We start from the raw sequence: 26,404 nt of genomic DNA, 5'->3' as shown, positions 1-26,404 counted from the left end.
TTTTCTAAAACGAGATTTTTGGAAGCCCATTCTAAGTGGTCCCTACCGGCCCTCCAATTCACAGATGCTGACTGATCAGAATGCGAGGAAACTTAAAACAATTCAATAAATCTTCTCTAAAGATAGTATTATCCAATTGAAGGTATTCTACCACAGCCATCTTACACCATCCAGATTACGTAAAATGAGCCTTCCCTCAACACCTGAGTGTTTTAGGGGTTGTGGTGCCCTAGACAACCGTTTACCATACACAGCTTCTGGACCGTCCCTCTAATCCATACCTTTTGGGTTGAGATTAACACTTTTATTTCATCAGCATTGGGCCTTCCGAAGTATTGCCAATTGAGAGTATTCAGTGATCTCTCCATGTCTAAATATGCTAAACTGTTGCTGTGGATATTGTACTTTTATTCAAAGAAGACAATTCTACTGACATGGATGGAACCTTCTTACCCATCTCTTAATACCTGGCTGCAACTAATTAATGCTAGTCTACCACTTTATAAGCTCACATATGAGCTCAAAATCAATCCCTCCCTCCCCAAAGTTGTTTGATAAGATACAGGACTGTTGGGTTTCTTGCCCATTTACTCTAGTTTCTCCAGATACAGGAAACTGGGGCTTGTATACTGTTTCTGTGTTTTGCTAATATCTTGTACAATTTAATGTACAGTACCCAAAGTAAGGCTCCATGTACACGGGACGCTGGAAATGGTCGTTTAGGAGCAGTTGGGCGTTTTTTTCAGAAGCCCCTGAACCCATCTACATTTTATCTTATCTGTCCATGTACACCAGGTCGTTTACAGTCATTTGCAGGCAGTTGCGTTCAGGGACTTTTTTTAGAACGCAATTATTTGCGTTCGAACGTGTGTTTCCTGGCGTTTCAAATGCACAAACGCGTCCGAACGCGTCTAAACGCGTCCGAACGCGATGACCCGCGTTTAGTGTTCGCGTTTTTCCATTTTAAAGGGGAATAATTTTTTTGACCTCTAGGAACGCTTCTAAACGCAAACGCCCCCAAACGCCGCTAAACGCCCGCTAAACGCAGGTACAAACGCGACCGAACGGACGTTTCAAACGTCCTAAAAATTCCAGCATTCAAAGGGACTTTTAACAACGTCCCGTGTACATGGAGCCTTCTTATCTTCCTAAAACAGCTTTATAATGATAAGACATGAGATACGTTTATTTCTTTTTTTCTGTATTGTATTTATTTGCTAAACCAATAAACATATCTTAAAAAAAAATGTTTTATTTCAGAGCATATCCAATGATGTGGGGTTTGACAGGGCTGTATTTAAATGGAGCAATGATATGTCTACATTTGACATCTGAAAATTTGGCTTTTTCCAGATATTTCCAGGTTTCCTTTGTTAGCCGGCATCCATCCCCTATGTATTTCCAAGTTGGATTCAAAATTTCTTGAAAAAAATAGTTCCAAGAGGAAGGATCTGCCTTAACGTGTTCAATAAAGTAGTATGCTCCTCCCTGCAACAGAACAGACAAATAATCAGAACACAAGAGTAACATTAATGCTTCATGTATAAAAACTGGAGATGATGATATTGGGGGTAGACACCTTTGTAAACCTATTTCCCCTTACAGTTTGACCTGATGAGTTTTAAATCACCAATCTACCCGACCCCAGCATCTCATAAAAAGACTAGAAAAATATACAGCGTGTCCAGACCCCTGAGCGCCATCCAGTCCAGTCAGCATGGCATCTGTGAGCATATCATCTGCTGAATCGGGGCAGAATGGGGAGGATGTCACCTTTGACACAGATAGTTACATCAGACTACCTTGGATCAGTCACATTTAGGTCTAGAAAAACAGAAAAGTACGCAGATCATTTGCATTTTTTTTTTTTCAAACTTGGATAGACTTGGATGTAAATGAACGCAAGTCCATTTACATCCAGCTGCCCACAGACTTTACAGAGCTTCTGATCAGGTTAGTCTAAAAAATGGATAGGCTGACTTCACCATACCCCTCATGTGGGGTCTAGGTCTATCCAGACTATCAAGACAATAAAACTAACAAAACTAGAGCAGTTAGCAGGGATTGGTTTGCAGGCATTACCATCTAACTTCAAATGTGAGAGAGGATCATGACACTTTATAGCAATGAAGACTACATACTGTAATTGATAGTGTAAACAGATAGTGGACACAGGGACATGACATTGCTGAGTTGTGCACATACAGTATATGGAAGCAGGGATGGACTGTCTGCAGGTATTGTAGTAACAGAGTCTTTGCTGTCGTAAGATTGCAGACTTTACATACAGCTCTTAGGCGGGACCTGGCCTTGATAGATTTAACAAAATTCCAGTAACATGAGGCAAATGTAGGCTCATGTCTTGCTTGAAAGTTATTGTAAAGATGTACAAGCATGCACAGATGCACAGATAGACAGCAAAGACGAAACCTTGTTGTGTTTCACACAGAGGGGTGATAACCAAATAGAAATTCCCTATTTTAAATACATGAATAACATTTTCCATGTGCTAAATCAGCAATGCCATTAGACAACTTTTATGTGTATTCCATTATAGCGTGTGCCAAAACAATCAAGCACCTGTGCCAATGTTCTAAGGTAATTGTTCTTATGAAAGTGGCATAAATACTCCAGTGAGGAGGGGGGACTGTGAGGGGCTGCATTACAGGAGAGAGAGGCGAGGTGGATGTGTATGGATGGACACTAGTGTCCTGCAACAAATTAACACATTGTTGTGCAATACTCTTATTTATTTGACGCAAAAAAACGAAATAAGTGTGCATATAGAAATTGGCGCATTTTCTTCCTGTGTCAGTCTTTGTCAACACCTCCCAAAGGAATCAATTGTAAGGACACCTAAACAGTACACTCAAATATTGTAATCCAGCAGTAAACTATGGTGAGTAAATCTCCACCTTCCTTTTAATTAAGCCGCAGCTGTTAATTATAGCATAGGGTATGCTTCTTTCTTAAATATCAAGTGATCAAATAAAAATAAAATACAAACCAAATACAAATGACTTCAACCCCTTCCTGCCTGCCTGCTGCCGCCCTTTAACCTGGTTTCAGATTACATGACCCATAGCTCCCAACTGTTTCACATTTGGGACTGTCCCTTTTTAGAGACCTAATTCCGCCGGCTTACCATAGAGATGACCGAGGACTGGAACACCCCGATCATCTCTATGGTCTAAGAAACTTGAAACAACAAGGATTTAGTCACTTTCGGTTTCGCTTAGCTGTAAACAAGCCGTTACTGGCTTGCGAAAGCATCTGATTAAATCGACCTTAGTTTGATTCAATGCTTTTAGGAGCATAGGAGAGATCTGGGGTCTAATAGACCCCAAATGTCTCAGTAAAGAGAACCTGTCTCTGTCCATACTATCACAAGGGATGGACAACATGGAAATAAAAGTGAACAACAAAAATTTGAAATTACGTGCAAAGGCGAACACATACATAGGTCACGCACACATATGTAAATGGTGCTCGAACCACACATGTGAGGTATGGTCTCAAACTTTATTGCAAGAGCAATAATTCTAGCAGCAGACCTCCTGTGTAACTCTAAATTGGCATCCTGTAAAGGCTTTTAAAACATCGCCCATTTTTTTCTCTTGGGCAGGGGTAGGCAGCCTTTGAGAATTAGGGATCTACCTGAACAACATAAAAGAGAGCAAAGATCCCCGGGGTTTGGCACAGTTTGTTTTCAAGAAATGAACTAGCAAGGCCTAACTAATTAGTAAGGAAAATTTAGAAAGGTATAATTAAAACAAATGTTACTGTAAATATATAAAGTTAGCCTATCTTAAAGGTGGACTGTGTTAGTTTTTAGGCCAGTGGAACGTGTGTGGATGGTGTCAGTAGGGCAGTTGGTGGTGTCAGTAGGGCAGTGGACAGAGTTAGTAGGGCAGTGAACGGTTATCAGTAGGGAAGTGGACAGTGTCAGTAGTTTTTATTTCTTTTACAATATTATTTTTACCCCTCCCCCATAGCAGTGTCCTCTGCCCCTTTTTGTGGTGCTGACAGCCTGCCCTTGGACATCCCCGGGCAGCGGGGAGCAGCAGTTAGTGGGAAGGCAGTTAGAAGAGCAAAGAGCTCTGGCGCTTGTAGAGAGGCAGATATTAGAAAGGGAAGAGTAGACCTGCCGGCTCTGTGTTAAGGACTGTGCACACCCCTCCCCCTCTGCTTACCGAGAGGAGCGTCATGAGGCACCCGGAATGTCAGAAGGGGTTGCAGGAACCTGTGAAAGAGTAAACGGAGGGTGGAATGTGCTGAGAAGATGCGGATCCCCAGGGCAGAAGCGGAGCTTGGCGACTACAGGACCAGCTTCAGCGCTATCTTGGGCAAGCCCCCCCATAATAACAAGTCTAATTGGTTCCTAGGACTGTCCTGTGTCCAAGTAACCAATCACCTGCCGGTTAACTTGAAAAGTTACCTTGGCCAGCTCCGTCCGGAGCTGTGCTGCCTTCTGCCCTCCGCTCTGCCAAGAGGATGAGAGAGGCAGAGGCGGGGGGGGGGGGGGGGGTCAAATTAGGGACATTTTCATGATCTACCTGTCTATACTGGGAAAGGTATCCCAAAGAGTGAAACCCACAGCTGGAACCCGAGGTGTACAGGTAGGTGCTGGGGTAAGAAGACATGAGAAAGAAGGAAAACATATAAGAGAAGGGGAAGAGAGAAAAAAAAGGAGGGAAAAGAAAAAGGGGGAGGGGAGAGAGGGGAAGAAAAAGGGGGGGAAGGAAAGAAGAGGAGGGAAAGAAAATGAAAGTAAGGAGAGGAAAGGGATAGGGAAAGGGAAACAAAAAAAGGGGGGGGGGGAAAGAAAAAGGGTGGGGAACTGGGAAAAGTGGGGAAGGAAAGGGGAAGGGAAAAACAAATAGAAATGCGAAGAAAAATGGGAGGGCTAGTGGGACTTTAAAGGTACCAGGTAGTTCAAAATAATAAGTACATAGTTTAAAAACTAGAAATATTTATTGACATAACATCTTTAAAATCCAAGACAAACAATACAACATAGATGCAAGTATTTTGACATATACAAAAAGAACAATGTATTGAACATAAGGCAGTAATGATAATGAAGATAAATAGGTCCAATGATGAGCATTAAACCAATCCCGACATGTTTCGCGGGCAGTGATGCACCGCTTCTTCAGGGGAATAAGAATGTGTCAATGTACAGTGCCTGTATGATGCAGTGACAACAAACAATTGTTATTAGTTCAAATGCATATATGTATAACATCAAAAACATGAAGTGCATGCTAATATGGAACATCAGAGGGCATCCAGGGCCGTCACCACAGAGAGATCCACCACCAAGCCAATTGGATAGAAAGCTCCCCAGAAAAAACGTCTCACCCGCGGATGTGGAGGGGCATAGGGGGTGGGATAGAGATGTAAGTGTGATGAGCTAAGAAAGCCTCCACCGCCCGGTAAACAAGAAAGAAAAGCCTGTTTATAGGTCTAACATATATACCTTATTCAGTGTCTGAGATAGACACGTTTATATAGTCAAAATGAAAAAGGTTAAAGGCAGGAGGTGTCAGACATGGCGGCCAAGTTGGAAAATACCCAGCGGGGTAATGATCTGTTGAGATGGAAATCAAACAAGTAGTGCATCTGTATCCAAAATGCTGTATATTATATCTCCGTTAAATGATTGAAAAATGAGCGAAGGGGGGGCTTTACCTGCAAAGATGGAGGATAAGTCCTTCTTGGTAAGGATAGGTAACTAGAGATCTGGATAAAGCCCAGGTATGAGCTATTGTACTTGTATTACTTAGTCAGAGGGGTAAGGCCAGCCATCACAGACATCTAAATAGCATTATTGGAGAGATCGACATATTACAAGGTGAAAAAGGAACCCATCTATCATCTGATAACAGGTACGCCAATATGGTTCTAAGTATCTTACCCGCGTGGGACCGCCATTTCCGCACACACCAGTTCCTGAGTGACTGAATGAGACGCTTAATCCCCCTAATATGGCCCTCAACCCGGCACCACGCCGCGCATGACGTCACGCGTAACGTGGGCGGGTCAGGTCCTCAACTGCGCGCGCATCCGAAGAGGCGCATGCGTAGTGTCGCTCAGACCGGGCCGCAAAGGACAGCCCGGAAAGCGGCCACAACAACGCCGGACGGACAAAACACACTCTTTGGGATACCTTTCCCAGTATAGATCCTATACAGATTAGGGATGTGGTACCTTTTGTTTATAATTCTATAAAACAAACACACTCTTTCAATGATCTACCTGTCACCAGCCTGCGGTCAACAGGTAGATTGCGATCGACATGTTCTAGGGCCTCCGCTTAAAAAAAAAAAATAATAAATAATAATATATATAAAATTTTTGGGGTCCCTAAGTAATTTACTAGCAAAAAAAAAATTAGATTTTTGATTTACTGTAAAATTAATTTCTCTGATATTCTATTGATGGACCCAGCTCCTTATATTCTTGACTAATGGGTGATACTGCCCCCTACAGGGGTAGGACACTAGGCAGGAAAAAGCTTGACTATGCCTATGGGGCAGCCCCAGGGGGTATACTCTCACTCTCAGCTATAGGCACTCAGTTTTGTTACAAGCAGTGTCAGAAGAAAGCCAACTCCACAGAGGGGTGGGTGCTGTGTCTGTCAATGAACATCAGAGAAATGGATTTTACGGTAGGTCAAAAATCTAATTTTTTTTCTTTCGTTCATTGACGGACACAGCCTCTTATCTTCTGGACCATTGGGACATCCCAAAGCAGTGTCAAACATGAGGGCTGGGAATAGCAAGAAAAAATTCCCAAGGCTAAACCGCAGCCAAGCAGGTAACATAGAGGTCAAACATAAACAACTGGAGCTCACCTGAAAAAAAACAATACACCCTCAATGAATGAGGACCAGGTCCCCTAAGCAGCAGCCAGCAAAACCTTGTTGCCAAAAGAAGCATCCGTGGTGATAACCGTCCAGTACAGGGGGGAGAAAGCATTTTCCCTGTCAAAATGCCGGAGAACGAAGCCACCTCTAGAGACCATAGATTCTTGTCCCATTTCACCAGAATCTCTTTTTCCAGAGATCTCGTGGGGAACTGTGCAAACAGAACCGCCTCAAAGGTAGACACTTTTAGGCCCAGCACCCGCATGCAAGCCTGGAGGGATGACTGTCTTTTGGACAACAGAAGCTGAATTGCCTCCTCCAATGTCTGGAATTTTTCCAGAGAAAGAAACACTCAGGCTGAGGCCGAGTCCAGAGTCAGACCCAGATAGTCCAGATTTGTGGACGAAACCAGAGCAGACTTCTGAAGGTTTAGAATATAACCAAACTCCCTCAGATTAATCTCCAAGTTGTCCATCAGAGCAGTCGGAGGCTTCACTTACAGAAGAAGATCATCCAGGTACCCCAGTACCACAAGTCCCCGCTGACGCAACAATGCTAGCACTGGGGGCCAACACTTTTGTGAAGACCCGAGGAGCGGAGGCGAAACCAAAGGGTAAGGCCAAAAACTGATAATGCTCCTTGGCCACGGCAAAGCGGAGGAAGTGTTGGTGACTGGCACATATTGGAATGTGAAGGTAGGTGTTGATGTCGATAGAAGCCAGAAAAATCCCCTGATGAAGGGACGCCACTACCGTGCGAGTGGACTCCATTCGGAACGTCTGTACCCTTACAAAGCAAAGTAGCGCCTTGAGGTCCAGAATTGGACATACCTTGCCTTCCTTCTTGGGAGCTGTAAAGAGTTTAGAGTAAAACCCCTGAAAACGTTCCGAAGTCGGAACCGTAACAAACAATCCTTGAAGTACCAAGTCTTCAAATAGACCCCATATGCGATCTGGGGACAAGTGCAGGTTGGAAGGGAAGAACTTTTCTGGAGGATAAGACTGAACTTGTAGTCTGACCGAATGACTTTGTGGACCCACTTGTCCTGTACCTGGGAGGTCCACAGATCCGGAAACCAGCGAAGAAGTCCCCCCGACCCAGATACGGGTGAGGGAGCCCCTTCATGCAGAGGAAGCCTTGTCCGCAGGTCTGGAAGAGCTTGCTCGTGGCTTGCCAGACCAGGTTCTCTTGGAACCTCCAGTGGAGGCCCTAAAGGGCTTTGATCCCTTGTCTTGAGACCCTAAGGGACAAAAAGACCTCTTAAGAGCCGAGAAGAATGGCCTACGTCTACAACGGGGCTCTTTGCCCTTGGTAGCCTGCGGAAGAAGAGTACTCTTCCCTCCTGTGAGACCCCTAATGATGTCATCCAAGGAAGCTCCAAACAGGCAATCCCCTACAAGGGGGGAGATCGGAAAAGGCCTTTTTAGAAGTGTGGTCCGCTGACCAGCATTTCAGCCAGATAATATGGTGAAGGACCATTGCTGATACAGACAGCCTAGAATCAATGGAGCCGCATCCAAAGGGGCATCAAAGATAAACTCTGCAAAGGAAGGGGAAATTTGTTTCCCCTCCAGGTCCTGGCGTAAAGTTTAACCCACTCGGTCAGAGTTTGCAACACCAGGGCAATAGTAAATACCAGCCTAAGTGCCTAACCAGCCACAGTAAATATATGGCGGGCCAAAGCCTCTGCCGTCCTATCAGCCAGATCTTTAAAGACAGGGGACTCCTCAACTAGAATTAAAGGTAGCTTTATTTAACCTGGAAACTGTCAATTTTTTAAGCAGGGAATCCTCATAAGGATACCGCATAGTAAAACGCTGAGGGACCACAAGAGTGCGTTTTGGACAACCCCACTGTTTTCTGACAATGTTGTCAAAGTAAGCGGAAAAGGGGAACCCCCTTGCCACTTTGGAGGGCCTGTGGGTGCCAAAAGGGACCGGAGCCTCCAACGCAACATCAGCCGCTTCCTCTATTTTAAAAATTTTCATGCACTGACACAATCAGTGCATCCACCAGCACCTTTTTATGCGCGCTTGAGGAGCAGAGGAATCATCCTCACAATAATGGTAGCACGCCTGCCATCAAAAAATAAACTGCCCCCACAGAGCCACTGCCTTTAAAGGGAGGCGCCAAGCTGGCCCCATGGCCTAGTAGGCCGCAAGCCGTGGCCTAAATTTTTGTGATGGCCCAGCCACAAGTGCATGGATCCCAGCCAGGCAGGTGCCCAAAGGAAAGAGCGGGGGCTTCAGCTAAGCTCACTGGGGTCGCCCCCAACGGAGGCGCCTGACTCGGCCTCATGGCCCAGTGGGCTGCAAGCCACGGCCTAAATTTTTGTGAATGCCCAGCCGCTAGGGAGCAAGCCCCAGCGGAGCTGACCACCCAGGGGCATCAGAGGGGAGAGCGGATGCCCAAACGGACGGTAGTGGCTTAGTAGCCACCCTCACTGGGATCGCCCCACATAGCTCCCGGCCAGTAGGCCGCAAAGCCACGGCCTACATTTGAGGCGTAGACCAGCGGATGCTAAACCATCTCCTTCCAGCCCAACAACTGCAGCAGAAAGCCCAGAGGACATTCCTGCCCTAGTCACCAACCCCCAGGGTGGCAAGGAACCCTGCTCAACCCCCCATTGCGCACCAGGAAAAACTCGGTCAGCAGAAACTCTAACAAGCCCCACCCTTAAGAGCCCGAGGCAAAGGCCAGCTCATAACCTCACCCAGGAAGGGGGGGGTTTGAAGACCCACAGTGACCACCAAATTTTTAGTGGGGCTGGGGGGGGGGGAACCAGAGGGTCCCACCGCCCCAGGAAGGGGCCCACGTCCACACCAAAACTCTCCAGGGGAGGAGGGGGGACAGCTACTTACCGTACCAGGAACAGGGTGGGCACTACTCCTGACAGACCACCGCTCCATCGGAATGGGGGGCTGTTGGCCAGGAGGAACGCTGCGACTCAGGGCGAGGCCAGGTCGTATGCGCCCTCGTGAGACATTTAACTCACAGGCCAGCCCCCGTCCAGCAACCTAGCGTGGACCTGAGGCCTGCGTGCGCTCGCTGGCCAGACTGGGTTGACCCTCTGGATCTAGATTATCCATTCCTCGCACAGTCCAGCAGTTGATGGTAGATTCTCACAAGAACATAACAACAAAGATAGGAGAAAGTTCCATTTAAAAAGGGAAAAAATTGCCAGGACCAGAGATCCCAACAAGGAACTAGGTCCTTACTCCTGACTAGGCAGAAAAAAACTGAGTGCCTATAACTGAGAGCGGGAGTGTACCCCCTGGGACTGCCCCATAGGCGTAGTCAAGCATTTTCCTGCCTAGTTTCCTACTCCTGTAGGGGGCAGTATAACCCAATGGTCAAGATCATAAGGAGCTGTGTCCATCAATGAACGAAGGAGAAATGACGATTTTCATGTGTAGGAGAGAAATGTCAGAATTGGCCCAGTAGGCAAATGGTTAAGGCACACCCTCTGCACATATGCGTTTCATGGTCAGCAAGAGGTTAACCATCAATTATTATCAACAGATTTTTAATTTAATTCAAATGTATGCACCTAAAACAAAATATCATATTACTATCAAAACTAAATTCTTAGAAATGCTTTTTATGTTTGAATCTTCTTTTTGTCCCCTTTAAATAGCATGATATCAGTGGCCTTATGGAGACCCCTAGTGGCCAAATTCCACTATTGCATGTAATGCACACAATTATTTAAAGTAGAAGTCCAGGCAAAACCTAACTTAGCCTGCTCTGTGACACATTCTAAACCTAATTTATCTAACCATGTAAAGCAAAAATCACTGTACTAACTTATTCTGCAGCCGATCCGGTCCGGTCCCAGCATCAGCTGTCAGTGGCAGCTTCAGCATGCAGGCGGGTGAAGGAGAGGCATCCGACAAAGGAAGCCCCATAGTAAGTCTATGGTGACGTCACTTCTCAGGCATGTCACAGCCATTATAGTAAGTGTTCAGCACTATCATTAATATTCAGGATCAATAAAGAGTAAGTCCCCAGTTGCAGATAAGGTGAAGCATGCACAAATCAGGATAAGCAGTGTTCCAATCAGTGCTCGTCCACCACCCGGTAAAACTATCTGCTCACCTCAGGTATAGCCCCTGTGTTACCAGATGGGCTAAAACAGCTTGAACTCTCAGAACCTCCAACATGAAAAAGCTAATAGATCAGGAACAGAGCCATCCATCATCCTCCCCAGGCAAGCTGGTTCCACTCGTCAGACAGCAAATCAGATATCCACATGTAAAGTAAAGGGTCCATACAGGGTGCTTAAATCCTTAAGACCTTTATTAAGCTTCACATCAAGTATAAAATGACCTTGTCAGGCACCAGCTAGTGCATGAAATGGAGCGATACAAAAAGCGCGGCTGACCGCGATGGATGGCAGGTGACATCACCGGCCCCTCCCCCCGTCGTACGCGTTGCGTCCCTCTAGGCGGGACTTCTTCAGCGATTGACAGGGGATAGGGGCCCGGCCGCATATGAGGCATTCCGGCTTACACCGATCCGCCCACTGGGCGGTACAAAACGTCACTACCCCGGAAGGCAGACCGGAATGCAAAACCGGATACTCTGTAATGAAACAGCAATACTATATAGATAACCAGGTTACCCCAGCAACATCGGGACAAATAGCCGAAATCAATTAAATAATATCAAAACACACAGCAGCCTGCATGATAAGCACTAATCATAGCAGCTCTGTCAGTTTAGGCTCATTTTTTACTTTAATATGCAACATAAGAAAGTGGAAAAAATTGTTGAGAAGAACTGGTCCATTTTAAAGCAGGACAGAGTATTGGGTCCCGTTCTTCCAGAGAGACCCAGGTTAGTCTATAAGAAGGCCCCCACTTTGAGAGACTGACTAGCCCCGGGTGTAGTGGACCCTCCTGTACACTCAGTCAGTAGATCCCTTTCTTTTCTTTCAGGATTGTATGCATGCGGGTGATGTGTTGCATGCAGGCATTCAAGGGTTAATAGTAAAAAACGTAAAGAGATTATTGCGAAAGCCACAAATACATCCTACACTATTCAGGGTTTCATCACATGTGCCATGGTGGGAGTAGTGTACATGCTCGAGTGTGGGTGTGGTAAGCAGTACATCGGGAGGACTTCCAAGGCCCTTACAAATAATGCCCTGTACACACTATCAGATTATCTGCAGACTTTTGTCTTCAGATTTACCTTTTCTATGTAGTGCAAGGGCCTGCCGGATTGCATACAAATTGAAAGTGTTTAGGTTTGACCTCATATTATATGGTTTTGGTAAATCTAAATGAAAAAATCTAAAGACAATTGTATAGTGTGTACAGGGCATTAGGCTTAGAGAACACGTGGGTAATATTAAAAAAGGCCTGAAAACCCACAGTGTGTCTCGACACTTTCGGAATGTCCATGATCGAGATCCACGCAGCCTCAAATTTTGGGGCGTCGAACATGTGAAACCCCATTGGTGAGGAGGAAACTTTATTTGTCAGCTTAGTCAACGTGAATCTTTTTGGATTCAAGAAACTAAGGTATCCGCCCCTAGAGGTCTTAACATGGAGTTTGACCTTAATTGCTTTATTTCTGATCGTTAGGGTTTTTTTTAATTTTCCTAATGTTTTTGTATATTTTATGTTTGGATGCATGTTTTCATTTTTCATTTTGCTTTTGGTAACGAGTTTATTGTAAATGGATGGCTGGTTTGAGGTCCCGGCAACCACCCCCCCCCCCCACTAGTATAAAATTAGAACTTATCTTTGCAACTTTAGGTTGGGATTTGTTTTATAATTTAATTATTTTGGGATAATAAATTACTTTCCCTATTAGTGATTATGAGTCAGTTGTTGTGATCATTACTATCTTTTTAACAAGCTATAGGTAAGTGTATACAGGCATAATAATTTTTGTACTTAGGCACAGCAGTTATAGTTATGTCCTAAGATTATGGGTCAGCTGGTCTGATCTTCAATATGCCTTGCACATTTTATTTATATGATATTATTAATATATACAGAGCTGCTATGATTAGTGCTTATCATGCAGGCTGCTGTGTGTTTTGATATTATTTGATTCTGGTTATTTGTCCCGATGTTGCTGGGGTAAGCCTGGTTATCCTATATAATATTGCTGTTTCATTACAGAGTATCCGGTTTTGCATTCCGCTCTGCCTTCCGGGGTATTGAGGTTTTGTACCTCCCAGTGGGCAGATCAATGTAAGTCGGAATGCCACATATGTGGCCGGGCCATTCTCCCTTATCAATCGCTGAAGAAGTCCCGCCTTTTTTTCCTGGACTTCTCCTTTAACCTTTTTGGTATCACAATGAGTGACATAAAATACAACCACAGACCTATCAGGTACCGTAAGCATGTTCACAGCTGAAGTTCCCTAAAGAGATATTTAATCATAATACAGTATCTCACTCTCTGAGTACATCCCTCACATTTTTGTAAAAATGTTATTATATCTTTTCATGTGACAATACTGAAGAAATGACCCTTTGCTACAATGTAAAGTAGTGAGTGTACACCTTGTGCAACAGTGTAAATTTGCTGTCCCCTCAAAATAACCCAACACACAGCCATTAATGTCTAAACTGCTGGTAACAAAAGTGAGTACACCCCTAAGTGAAAATGTCCAAATTGGGCCCAATTTGCCATTTTCCCTCCCCAGTGTCATGTGACTCGTTAGTGTTACAAGGTCTCAGGTGTGAATGGGGAGCAGGTGTGTTAAATTTGGCGTTAATCGCTCTCACTTTCTCATACTGGTCACTGTAAGTTCAACATGGCACCTTATGGCAAAGAACTCTGAGGATTTAAAAAAAAAAGGAATTGTTGCTCTACATAAAGATGGCCTAGGCTTTAAGAAGATTGCCAAGACCCTGAAACTAAGATGCAGCAAGGTGGCCAAGACCATACAGCGGTTTAACAGGACAAGTTCCACTCAGAACAGGCCTCGCCATGGTCGACCAAAGAAGTTGAGTGCACGTGCTGAGCATCATATCCAGAGATTGTCTTTGGGAAATAGACATATGAGTACTGCCAGCATTGCTGTAGAAGTTGAAGGGGTGGGGGGGGTCAGTCTGTCAGTGGTCAGGCCATACACCGCACACTGCATCAAATTGGCCTGCATGCCTGTCAACCCAGAAGGAAAGAGGATGCACGAGAAAGCCCGCAGTTTGCTGAAGACAAGCAGACTAAGGACATGGATTACTGGAACCATGTCCTGTGGTCTCATGAGACCAAGATAAACTTATTTGGTTCAGAGGGTGTCAAGCGTGTGTGGCAGCAACCAGGTGAGGAGTACAAAGACAAGTGTCTCTTGCCTATAGTCAAGCATGGTGGTGGGAGTGTCATGGTCTGGGGCTGCATGAGTGCTGCCGGCACCGGGGAGCTACAGTTCATTGAGGGAACCATGAATGCCAACATGTATTGTGACATACTGAAGCATGATCCCCTCCCTTCTGAGACTGGGAATGCAGGGCAGTATTCCAACATGATAACGACCCCAAACACACCTCCAAGATGACCTTGCCAGGTCAGTCACGTTCCTCCACCCTAAACTTGCTCATCCATGTCTTTATGGACCTTGTTTATGCACTGGTCCAAATTATTTGGTAGAGGGTGGATTAGGGTGTGGGGTTGTTTTTCAGGGCTTGGGCTTGGCCTCTTAGTTCCAGTGAAAGGAACTCTTAAGGCATCAGCATACCAAGACATTTTGGACAATTTCATGCTTCCAACTTTGTGAGAACAGTTTGGGGATGGTCTCCTCCTGTTCTAAAATACCTGTGCACCAGTGCACAAAGCAAGGTCCATAAAGACATGGATGAGCAAGTTTGGGGTGGAGGAACTTGACTGGCCTGCACAGAGTCCCAACCTCAACCTGATAGAACAACTTTGGGATGAATTAGAGTGCAGAAAGAGAGCCAGACCTTCTCGTACAACATCAGTGCTTGACCTCACAAATTTGCTTCTGGAAGAATGTTTAAACATTCCCATAGACACTCCTAAACCTCGTGGACAGCCTTCCCAGAGGAGTTGAAGCTGTTATAGCTGCAAAGGGTGGGCCAACTCAATATTGAACCCTATGGACTAAGACTGGGATGACATTAAAGACCATGTACGTGTAAAGGCAAACGTCCCAATAATTTTGGTAATATAGTGTATAAAATAGCAAGTCACATCACAGATATTTAATGTAGAAACTACAGTGGTCTCAAGATAATTATAGAAAGCATACCAATATAGACATGCTTAGATCTGGTATAAATAAAAGGCAATGATCAAGTAGTCATGTGAAACCCAAAGGGAAATTGTACCTTTCCTATTGGCACTGTGGACCATCCAGACAAATTTTCTTTTAAACAAACAATTGCTCCCAAAGCAAGTAACAGAGGAAAGTGGAGAAAACTCACAGAAGGAAGGGGGTGGGGGTTAGAAGCCAAAGAGAAGAAAGCGAGGGGGCCTAAAGCATGCCATACACTGTTTGAATTTTGTCTGGTTCCTGGTGAACAAGTCGAAATTACCTCAGTGGGTGGGTTCCCTGCAAACATCCCTCAATAGAAAAATGTTAAATAACTGTACAGTAGCTGCATCCAAAAGGATGCAGCCCATTTTTAGGTATTTTAAAAAGCAGCCAAAATACAAATGGGCACAGCGTGAGATTTGCCCTTCCTGCTGTGTAGTGTAGATGGAATACTGTAATCTGTTACAAAAATCTATTTGAGTATGGTCACCTTAAAAAAGGTGGGGGGAGGAGGATAGGGCCTGGGTGACAGTGTAGCAGTGGCATTCAAGGGACGAGAGATTGTCACACATACTATGAGTCAATTATCAAGTTTTTATGCTTCTTAGAATATACAAAGTCCATCTAGTAAAAACGTGTATCTAAATTTATTGTAACAGTAGTACAGAGTTGCGGTCAAAGCTTTCAAAGAAAAGATTTCAATTATCTGATTGAGCCATAAGGCTATGGACAGGGTTATTCTCGTCTCCACAATATGGGATTGCAGGCCCTAGCAGCATTTAGTAAATAAATCAATAAGGAATTTTTTTATTGTTTGCTAGGAAGGTGATTTAAGTTGGTACTGGAGAAGATAGGCAGCTGGGTTGTTGCCCAGGCCAATAGCTGTCAGCTCATGCATTATATCTCATAAAACCTTTTGTACTTTGTACACACTAGTCATGATTTTATAGCCAGACTCCTGGAATTTAGTGGTAATCAAAGAACGTTGTGCAAAATCTTATTCGGAGTTCCTGATGTGATTCTCATTTCCATCTTAAAATAGCAGACCAGGCAAAAGCTAACTAACGCTAAACCTGCTCTATACCACATTCTAAACCTAATCTATCTAACCCTGTAAAGCAAAAATCACTGTACTTACCTTTTCTGCAGCCAATCCGGTCCGGTCCCAGCATCAGCTGTCAGCGGGGGCTTCAGCATGGAGTCGGGGGCAGGAGAGGCATCCGACGACGGAAGCCCCATAGTAACTCTTTGGGTGAGGTCACTTTCCAGGCATTTCACAGCCGTTATCAGTCTTCTTCTGCACAGAGCTTTCGCCACTGGAGACCAGACCAGATCGGGTACAGAAAAGGTAAGTACAGCGATTTTTGCTTTACAGGGTTAGATAGATTAGGTTTAGGTTTAGAATGTGGCACAGAGCAGGTCTAGTGTTATTTAAAGGAGAAGTCCAGGCAAAACCTAACTATCTCTCTCTTGATGAGTTTCAGAAAAAAACATGGAGGGGATGACCCTTTCTAAGCCTAGTACTGAAACCAAGCTAATATCTGCATTATGCTCTTGAGCAAAGTGTTTGCTAAATTAGAGGGTTCATTGGACTTTTTATCTCCTAAATGGTCCCCTGTCCTATCTTAGATCCTTCCAGATGTTCTACCAACATAATTAATTCCAAACACATAAATAATAACAAATAATATTTCTCGTAGTGAACTTAATGTATGGCCAGTTTTCCTATTTTCCTCCTGAAAAAGTAGAACTGATGCATTTAGTGACCTTATCATGGGCGTCACACTGACATTTTTATTACTGCAGCTGAATGTCAGGGACACAAAGGAATAAAATAGAGAAGTGGCTCCATGGGATTGTCACCCCGGCACCCATTTGTTTTATAAATACATTTTACTCTTAATAGAGGGCTAAGATGATTGTAAAGTACATGTCTCTCTATAGCTACTTTGCTGGTTCTTTCTGTTTTGTGTTTCAGGTGACAAGCTGCCTGCTGTTGCTAGGAAGATTTACCTCAGCTGCTGAGCACTGGATTGGTGACAAATCTTTTGGCGGTAATATCTAGCTAATGAGTGAAACCTTTTACTTATATCCTCCCCTGTCACTGGGCGGAGTCAGCATTTATCTCAGGTCTGTTAGCGCTTGACTCACCGCTGGATTCTCCTCAGCCTTCCTTCTGGATCTTTTGATATAAAATGAACTAGTGTGGAGACCTATAGGGCCAATTGTGACTTGTACATGGTCACTAAACATCCTAGGACCTGACGGGAATTCCCACTCGGTCCATAGATATGCAGGGAGCCACCGCAACCAAAAATAACTGGAGATTCTGGATTTTTTGACCTGCTCCCCACCCTCCCTCACCCTTTGCTATTTCCCCTCGTTGCGGTCCACCTTTATGTGGGTAACGTTGCGCACTTTGTGGGTGGACAGTGGTTGGTACGGTGTTATTTGGTATAAGATATTGCTGCTTGAGTCTTAGTGACTAAGCATGTTGGTCTGGTATTGGTTAACAACAGTTCTGTTTGATATCGAAGGTCCATCTTTATGGGTAATGTTGCCACTTTGTGGGTGGACAGTTGTTGGTAAACTGTTATTTGGTTGGTATAAGATATTACTGCTTGAGTCCTAGTGACTGAAGTATGTTGGTCTATTAATGGTAAACAGAGGTTCTGTTTGGTATTAAAAGTTAAAGTTCATTTCATATTTAAAATTGTTTTAAACCCAATAAAAAAGGGTCACAGCCTAAACTTTTCCACAATCCTTGTGTGTTTATTTTAGGTATGTTCTTGTGGTATGATGGATATTAATGGGGTGTACCATCCCATGTGCATTTATTTCTCAGTCATATGTGTGCTATAGGAATTTCAATTAGTTGCTGAGCGTATTACTTTTCCTTGCAACCTCATAAAATACTAGTAGATGTTTCATAAAACTCTATTTCTAATTCTATCAAATTCTAAGCTGTAGAAAACATTATAGGACCAACCCTCTTTCTTTGTCATTTAGCTCTACCAACAGACTCTACCACTGCCTGCCGCAGTTTTACGTTGGTACTGCCATAACCCCGGTATTTTTTTAACATGGCAGGCAGGCTCACTGCAAGATCACTTTTATGGTCGGTGGGAGAGCTGCCCCCCTCCCGCCACTTCCCGGCCATTTTCCCCGCTTACCGGAGCCGTCAGTAGTGGGGAAACAAATCCAGTTTCAGGTGTTGTGCAGGAAGTCAAGTGAGGACAAGATGGCCCCCACTATCTATGGCCTTGGAGGACCGGAGTGATGTTATACGTCGCTTCCTCCCAACGCCCTTATAAGGCCCATTTTTTTTCTTGCTGAAAAAAAAAAAAAATGGCATTTCTCTTTCGTTCATTGATGGACACAGCTCTTTATTTTCTTGACCATTGGGTTATACTGCCATCTACAGGAGTAGGACACTAGGCAGAAAAAAGCTTGACTACACCTATAGGGGAAGTCCCACTTCACTCCCACTCTCAGCTATAGGCACTCAGTTTTTTTTTTCTGCCTAGTCAGGAGTAGGGACCTAGTTCCTTGCTGGTATCTCTGGTCCTGGCATTTTTTTCCTTTTATATGGAACTTTTTCCGGTCTTATTTTGTTCCTGTGAGAATCTTCAATCAACTGCCGGACTGGGCAATGGACTGGATAAGCTAGATCCAGAGGGTCCCCCAGTCTGGCCAGGGAGCGTGCGCAGGCCTCAGCTCTGCACTAGGTTGCTCGCGACATAGCCCCACTTGATGGGGGCTGGCCTGAGAGTTAAAGGTCACAGCGTTCCTCCTGGCTGACAGCCACCCACATTCCGATGGAGCGGTGGTCTGTCAGGAGCCATGCCCACCCTGTTCCTGGTGTGGTAAGTAGCTCTCCCCCCTCTTCCCCTGAAGGGTTTTTGGGTGGACGTGGGACCCTCCCTGGGACGGTGGGACCCCCGGGTTCCTCTCCCCCCCCCCCCAGCCCCTCTAAAATTTCAGTGGTCATTGGGAGTCTTTCAGCCCCTCTCCCCCCCCCCCCTCCCTGGGTGAGGTTATGAGCTGGCTTTTGCCACATGCTCTTAGGGGGGCTTGTTGGAGTTGCTGCTGACCATGTTTTTCTAGGTGCGCAACGGAGGGGGGGGGGGGGTTGAGCAGGGTTCCTAAGGACCCTGTGGGTTGTGTGACTAGGGCAGGGATGTCCTCTGGGCTCCCTGCTGCAGTTGTTGGGCTGGGGGAGCAGATGGTTTAGCATCCACGGGTCCGCGTCGCACGCGGCTGGATCTGGCAAAAATTCAGGTCGCAACTTTGTGGCCTACTGGTCGGGAGCTCTGTGGGGCGGCCCTCTATTTGGGCATCTACCCTCCCCTCTGCTACCCCTGGGCGGTTGGCTCCGCTGGGGCTCGTGCCCAAGCGGCTGGGCATCCACAAAAATTTAGCCCGTGGCTTGTGGTCTTCTAGGCCATGCGGCCAGCTTGGCGTCTCCCTTGTAGGGGTGGCACTGTGGAGGCAGTTTATTTTTTTGATGGCTGCCATGCCGCCATTATTGTGTAAGGCACCAGCTCCTTTTAAGCGCTGTGGGCCCATCTGAGTACCCTGCCTGTGCGTCCACATAGCGGCAGATGGCCCCCCTTTTGAAAGGGGGCAATTTCCTATTATGCAGGCCTCTATGGAGAGGCTCAGAGGATGACCCCCTTATTTTTTTGCGGGGTCCAGTAGGTGGTCCATTCCTGGGCCCTTGGTCGGCATCCCCTTTGCCGGAACGCAGTCCGCGGCCCTCCCCTGATATGTTTTCCAGGTGAGCTTAGTATATAACTCATCCCCCCCCCCCGCCTCATCTGTCTCATCAGTTCCTGAGTGTGTTTCAGCCACCGCAGACGTGAGTCACCCTTCTGAGGCTGTGTCCACACACCCTGAGTGCTCAGATAGGGAGGATGATTCCTCTGCTCCTCTAGCCGCGCATGGAAAGGTGCTGGTGGATGCACTGATTATGTCAGTGCGTGAAACTTTAAAAATGGAGGATGCGGCTGATGCTGCGCCAGGAGCGCCGGTCCCTTTTGGCACCCACAGGCCCTCCAAAGTGGCAAGGGTGTTCCCCTTTTTCCACTTACTTTGAAACATTGTCACAAAAAAAAACAGTGGGGTTCTCCAAAGTGCACTTTTGTGGTCCCTAAGCGTTTTACGATGCGGTATCCTTATAAGGATTCTCTGCCTAAAAAAATGGACAGTCCCACCTGTAGTGGATTCACTGATTTCCAGGTTAAATAAAGCTACCTTAATTCCGGTTGAGGAGTCCCCGGCCTTTAAAGATCTGACTGATAGGAGGTCGGAGGCTCTGGTCTTCCATATGTTCACTGTGACTGGTTCAGCACTTAGCCCGATATTTACTATTGCCCTGGTGTCGCAAACTCTGACTGAGTGGGCTTAACCTTTACACCAGGACCTGGAGGAGAAAAACTTCCCCCTGCCTTTGGGGAGCTGGCGAATCAGTTGGTCCAACAGTTTATCTGTGAGGCCTCTTTGGATGCGGCTCCTTTGATTTCTAGGCTGTCTGTATCAGCAGTGGTCCTTCGCCATATTACCTGGCTGAAATGCTGGTCTGTGGACTCCTAAGAAGGCCTTTTCCGATCTCCCCCTTGTAGAAGATAGTCTGTTTGGAGTTTTCCTTGGATGACATAATTTGGGTGTCTCACGAGGGGGGGGAGGGGCAGGGGTTGTACTCTTCTTCCGCAGGCTACCAAGGGCAAGGAGCCCCATCGTAGACGTGGGCCATTCTTCTTCCATGCTCATAAGATGCCTTTTCGTCCCTAAAGGTTCCAAGAGGACCTGGTCTGGCAAGCCAGGAGCAGGCTTTTCCAGACCCGTGGACAAGGCTTCCTCATCATGGAGGGGCGCCCTCACACATCTGGGGTGGGGGGACATCTTCGTTGGTTTCCGGATCCATGGACCTCCCTGGTACAAGACAAGTGGGTCAACAAAGTCATTCGGTCCACTTACAAGATCGAGTTTCAGTCTTATCCTCCGGAAAGGCTCTTCCCTTCCAACCTGCACTTGTGTCCAGATCGCTTATGGGGTCTCTTTGGGGCAGTGCAAGACTTGTTGCTTCAAAGGGTGATTGTTCCGGTTACGACTTCGGAACATTTTCAGGGGTTTTACTCAAACCTTATTACAGTTCCCAGGAAAGAAGGCAAGGTACGTCCAATTCTGGACCTCAAGGCACTAACTTCTTTGTGCTGGTACAGAAATTCCGAATGGAGTGCATTTGCACGATAGCGGTGTCCCTTCTTCAGAGGGATTTCCCTCACTTTGCCGTGGGCGAGGAGCATTATCAGTTTGTGGCGAGACCTTTTGGTCTCGTCTCTGCTCCTTGGGTTTTCACAAAAGTGTTGGCCCCGGTGCTAGCATTGTTGCGTCAGCAGGGGATCGCGGTATGGGGGTACCTGGGCAATCTTCAGCGAGCGCTGCCTACGACTGCTCTGATAGACAACTTGAAGATTACTCTGTGAACTCTCAGGGAGATTGGTTGGTTTCTAAACCTTTAGAAGTCTGCTCTGGTTCTGTCCACAAAACTGGACTGTCTGGGTCTGACTCTGGACTCGGCCTTAGCCAGAGTGTTTCTTCCTCTGGAAAAACTCCAGACATTGCGGGAGGCAATTCAGCTTCTGTTTTCCAGCAGCCAGTCATCCCTCTTGGCTTGCATGAGGGTGCTGGGCCTGATGGTGTCTACCTTTCGAGGTGGTTCTGTTGCACAGTTCCACACAAGATCTCTGGAAAAAGATTCTGGTGAAACGGGAAAATAATCCACAGTCTCTAGAGGTGGTTTTGTTCGCTCGCACTTCAACAGGGAAAATCCTTTCTCCCCATGTACTGGACGGTTGTCACCATGGATGCCAGCCTGTCTAGGTGGGGAGGCGTCCTCGGTACAGATGTGCTCAGGGGGTCTGGACTCTGGAAAAGTCCAGACTACTGATTAATGTACTTGAACTCTGAACGATCAGACTTGTCTGGATCATTGGACAATTTGTCTTCAGGGGTGTCCGGTACGAATTCAATCAGACAATGCCACAGCCGTGGTCTGTGTCAATCACCAAGGGGGCAAAAGAAGTGTCCTGGTGGCTCGGGAAGTAGTCATCATTCTAAGGTGAGCAGACCAATTTGTTCCAGCTCTCTCTGCTGTACACATTTCAAGGAAGGTACAGAGGTTTGTGGCACGGTCTCGGGATCCTCTGACCAACGCCACAGACACATTTTAGTGGCTTCAGACTGGCCTCGCTGGTCCTAGTACACCGATCTGGTATTGCTGGTCACCAATACTCATTGGAGACATCCTCTCAAGGGCCAATCTTCCATCCTGCTTTACAGTTGTTGGCTTTAATGGCTTGGCTGTTGAACGCCAGGTGCTGAAGGATAGAGGTTTGTCTGAATCGTTATTTCCTGTGCTGCTAAAGGCTAGAAAATGTACCTCTAGGAAGATCTACCATCGTACTTGGAAGCAGTACATTGCATGGTGTGAGTCTCTTGGGGCTCTCCCTTTTCCTTCAATGAGGGGTTGAGAAGCGCCTGGCCTTGGGTACCATTAAGTGCCAGGTTTTGACTTTGGCGGTTTTCTTACAACATTCATTGGCAACTCTTTCCATGCGTGCATACCTTTACCTCCATTGCTGCCGTGGGACCTCAATTTGGTTGTCAGTTCTCCAGAAACCTCCCTTAGAAAATATTCGGGAGGATCCCCTGCTTACGTTGTCCCAGAAGGTGGCCATTTTGGTGGCTATTACTGCTGCGTGCATGGTGTCGAAGCTGGTGGCGTTGTCTTGTTGTTCACCGTACTTGGTGGTTCACAGAGATAAGGTAGAGATAAGGTAGTTCCTGGTCCCTGTCGGTTGTTCCTCCCAAAGGTCGTCTCTGGTTTACATTTGAATGAAGACATTGTGTTGCCTTTCCTATATCCCAGGCCTGAACATTCTAAGGAGATTGCCTTGCATTCCCTGGATGGGGTTCGGGTGTACCTGGCAGATACAGAGTCTTTAATGAAGTCAGACTCACTATTTGTACTCACAGATAGGGATGATTGAACGGTTCGGGTCCACCATCGGTTCGGCCCGAACATTGGGTGTTCGAGGTTCGGCCGAATTTAGAACTTTTTGCCCAAAAAGTTCGGAATTCGGCAACCAGAACCGACCAAAATGCAATGCTTCAGGAAATGGGCTTTAAAAGCCCGTGATTGGACCAGAACCATTAGCAAAAGCCAATTGAGGGGGCAGGAGAATGCTAGGAATGTGATTGGAGTGACTAGGGGGTCCCTAGACCAATCATTAGTGAATACGCCCCCCAGTATATAAGATCGCCCGCGCCATATTCCTAGCATTGTTATACTGGACATGGAAGAGAGTGGAAGCAGTTCTGTTAATTTTACTTGAAAAGTGTCATTTAGCTATTTATTAGTGTGAGGAAAGGGATATCTAGTGTAGTTAGAGTGCTCCTTTACACTTAAGTTAGCTTCAAAAATTTAGTTTCTGTAGGGAAAGTGTTAAGTGTCAGGGGACCGTAGTGTAGTGTAGGGTTAACTGGCAGTGACTGCTATGGAAGGGTGACAAAACCCTTCCATAGCAGGGTGACCGCTATAGAGAAATGATCAGTTCTCTGAATTGCTTCGGGACACCCATATGGCTTCTCACCAGCCAAGCATTTTTTATGCTGCAGGGGCTGCCACTGCCAGTGCTTTTTTGAGGACATGTTTGATGTCAGACATGACATCTGAACATGTGTATAGGGGGTATATATAGACATATATGTCTGTATATATATACCCCTAGACATATATAGGTGTGATAGTAGCAGAAATAAATGCTTGCGCTAATGAAATCATTTACAGTAATATATTTCTGCTACTATCACACCTATATATGTCTAGGGGTATATATTCAGACATATATGTGTATATATACCCCCTATACACATGTTCAGATGTTTTGCCTTCCTCAAAAGAACCCAAAAAAATGCCAAAAAAACGCTGGCGTCAAAAAAAAAAAAATGCCCAGGTGTGTTTTTTGCTGGCATTTTTTGGGGGGTTTTGGAGGCAGGCAAAACATCTGAACTTGTGTATAGTGGTGTATATACACACATCCATATATTTATATACACACCTAGACATATATAGGTGTGATAGTAGCAGAAATATATGCTTGCGCTAATGAAATCATTTACAGTAATATATTTCTGCTACTATCACACCTATATATGTCTAGGTGTGTATATAAATATATGGATGTGTGTATATACACCACTATACACAAGTTCAGATGTTTTGCCTGCCTCCAAAACCCCCCAAAAAATGCCAAAAAAAACGCTAGCGTCAAAAAAAAAAAAAATGCCCAGGTGTGTTTTTGCTGGCATTTTTTGGGGGGTTTTTGGAGGCAGGCAAAACATCATAACTTGTGCACAGTACCACTATACACAAGTTCAGATGTTTTTCCTGACTGCAAAGATCCCAAAAAATGCCTTCTATTAAACCGGCAAGGTGTTACAGCAGAGAAGCCATATTCCTGTGCTGAAAGTTTTCTAATACAAACAATCCTTTTTTTTTCTGATTCTGGACATGCTACAGAGCTGAAACTTCACAGGTACACCTTTTAGACCCCCCAGACACAAAATCACACAAAAGAAAGTTCTTAAAATTTGTCATTTTTGATAAAAAAAGCCAATTATTGAAAAAATTAAAAAAAAAAAAAGGATTTGGATTTCAGATCTGGTGGGTCTAAAAAGTGTACATGTGAAGTTTCAGCTCTGTAGCATGTCCAGAACCATAAAAAAAAGATTGTTTGTATTAGAAAACTTTCAGACAGGGGGTTGGCTTCGCTGCTGTAACACCTTGCCGGTTTAAAAGAAGGCATTTTTTTGGGTTTTTTGCAGTCAGGAAAAACATCTGAACTTGTGTATAGTGGTACTGTGCACAAGTTCTGATGTTTTGCCTGCCTCCAAAAACCCCCAAAAAATGCCAGCAAAAACACACCCTGGCATTTTTTTTTTTGACGCTAGCGTTTTTTTTTTGCATTTTTTGGGGTTCTTTTGAGGCAGGCAAAACATCTGAACTTGTGTATAGTGGTATATATACACACATACATATATTTATATACACACCTAGACATATATAGGTGTGATAGTAGCAGAAATATATTACTGTAAATGATTTCATTAGCGCAAGCATATATTTCTGCTACTATCACACCTATATATTTCTAGGTGTGTATATAAATATATGGATGTGTGTATATACACCACTATACACAAGTTCAGATGTTTTGCCTGCCTCAAAAGAACCCCAAAAAATGCAAAAAAAAACGCTAGCGTCAAAAAAAAAAAATTCCCAGGTGTGTTTTTGCTGGCATTTTTGGGGGTTTTTGGAGGCAGGCAAAACATCAGAACTTGTGCACAGTACCATTATACACAAGTTCAGATGTTTTTCCTGACTGCAAAGAACCCAAAAAAATGCCTGCTTTGAAACCGGCAAGGTGTTACAGCAGAGAAGCCATATTCCTGTGCTGAAAGTTTTCTAATACAAACAATTTTTTTTTTTTTTATGGTTCTGGACATGCTAAAGAGCTGAAACTTCACATGTACACTTTTTAGAACCCCCAGATACTAATTTTTTTTTTTTTCAATAATTGGCTTTTTTTATCAAAAATGACAATTTTTAAGAACTTTTTTTTGTGTGATTTTGTGTCTGGGGGTCTAAAAGGTGTACCTGTGAAGTTTCAGCTCTGTAGCATGTCCAGAACCAGAAAAAAAGATCATATAGGTGTTAAAGTTAAAGGAGGCGGGTCCCACATCCCTGTTCTACTGAAAAATTATTTTTTTTTTATGGTTCTGGACATGCTACAGAGCTGAAACTTCACATGCACACCTTTTAGACCCCCCAGATACTAAATCCAAAGTAAAAATCAAAAAATCTCTTTTTTTTTTTTTTTTTTTAATTTTTCAATAATTGGCTTTTTTTATCAAAAATGACAATTTTTAAGAACTTTTTTTGTGTGATTAATAGTTAATGGGGCATGACCCAGAACCCTAGGCACTTTTTAGGGGCATTTATTGGGTTTTAGGGCTTAAAAATGGTGTTTTTTGATTACCGAAGTTCGGGTCCCATTGATTTCAATGGGGTTCTGAAATCCGGGCCGAACTTTCGGGAAGTTCGGATGTTCTGGCCGAACCGAACTTTTCAAAAGTTCGATCATCCTTACTCACAGATAGACATCGCAAAGGGTTGGCCGCTTCTGCTGCGACCATTTCCAAATGGATCAGACAGGCGGTGATTCAGG

At 45.0% G+C, this 26,404-nt stretch overlaps 1 protein-coding gene across 1 annotated transcript in view; it reads right to left on the bottom strand.

Annotated features, from left to right (window-relative positions):
• Nucleotides 1-1,244: 1,244 nt before the first annotated feature.
• Nucleotides 1,245-26,404, bottom strand: part of LOC309547468 (thiol S-methyltransferase TMT1A-like) — a 39,442-nt gene continuing 14,282 nt past the window's right edge. Inside the window, exon 2 of the mRNA XM_082247331.1 lies at nucleotides 1,245-1,488. Within this exon, the coding sequence (XP_082103457.1) occupies nucleotides 1,252-1,488 (237 nt within the window). The 3' untranslated portion in view covers nucleotides 1,245-1,251. The remainder of the gene's footprint in view (nucleotides 1,489-26,404) is intronic.

The sequence above is a fragment of the Pelophylax lessonae genome (genome assembly GCF_965119305.1).
Source record: "Pelophylax lessonae genome assembly, chromosome: 2".
In the NCBI taxonomy this organism is placed as follows: domain Eukaryota; kingdom Metazoa; phylum Chordata; class Amphibia; order Anura; family Ranidae; genus Pelophylax; species Pelophylax lessonae.
This window is presented reverse-complemented; position numbering and strand designations above follow the sequence as displayed.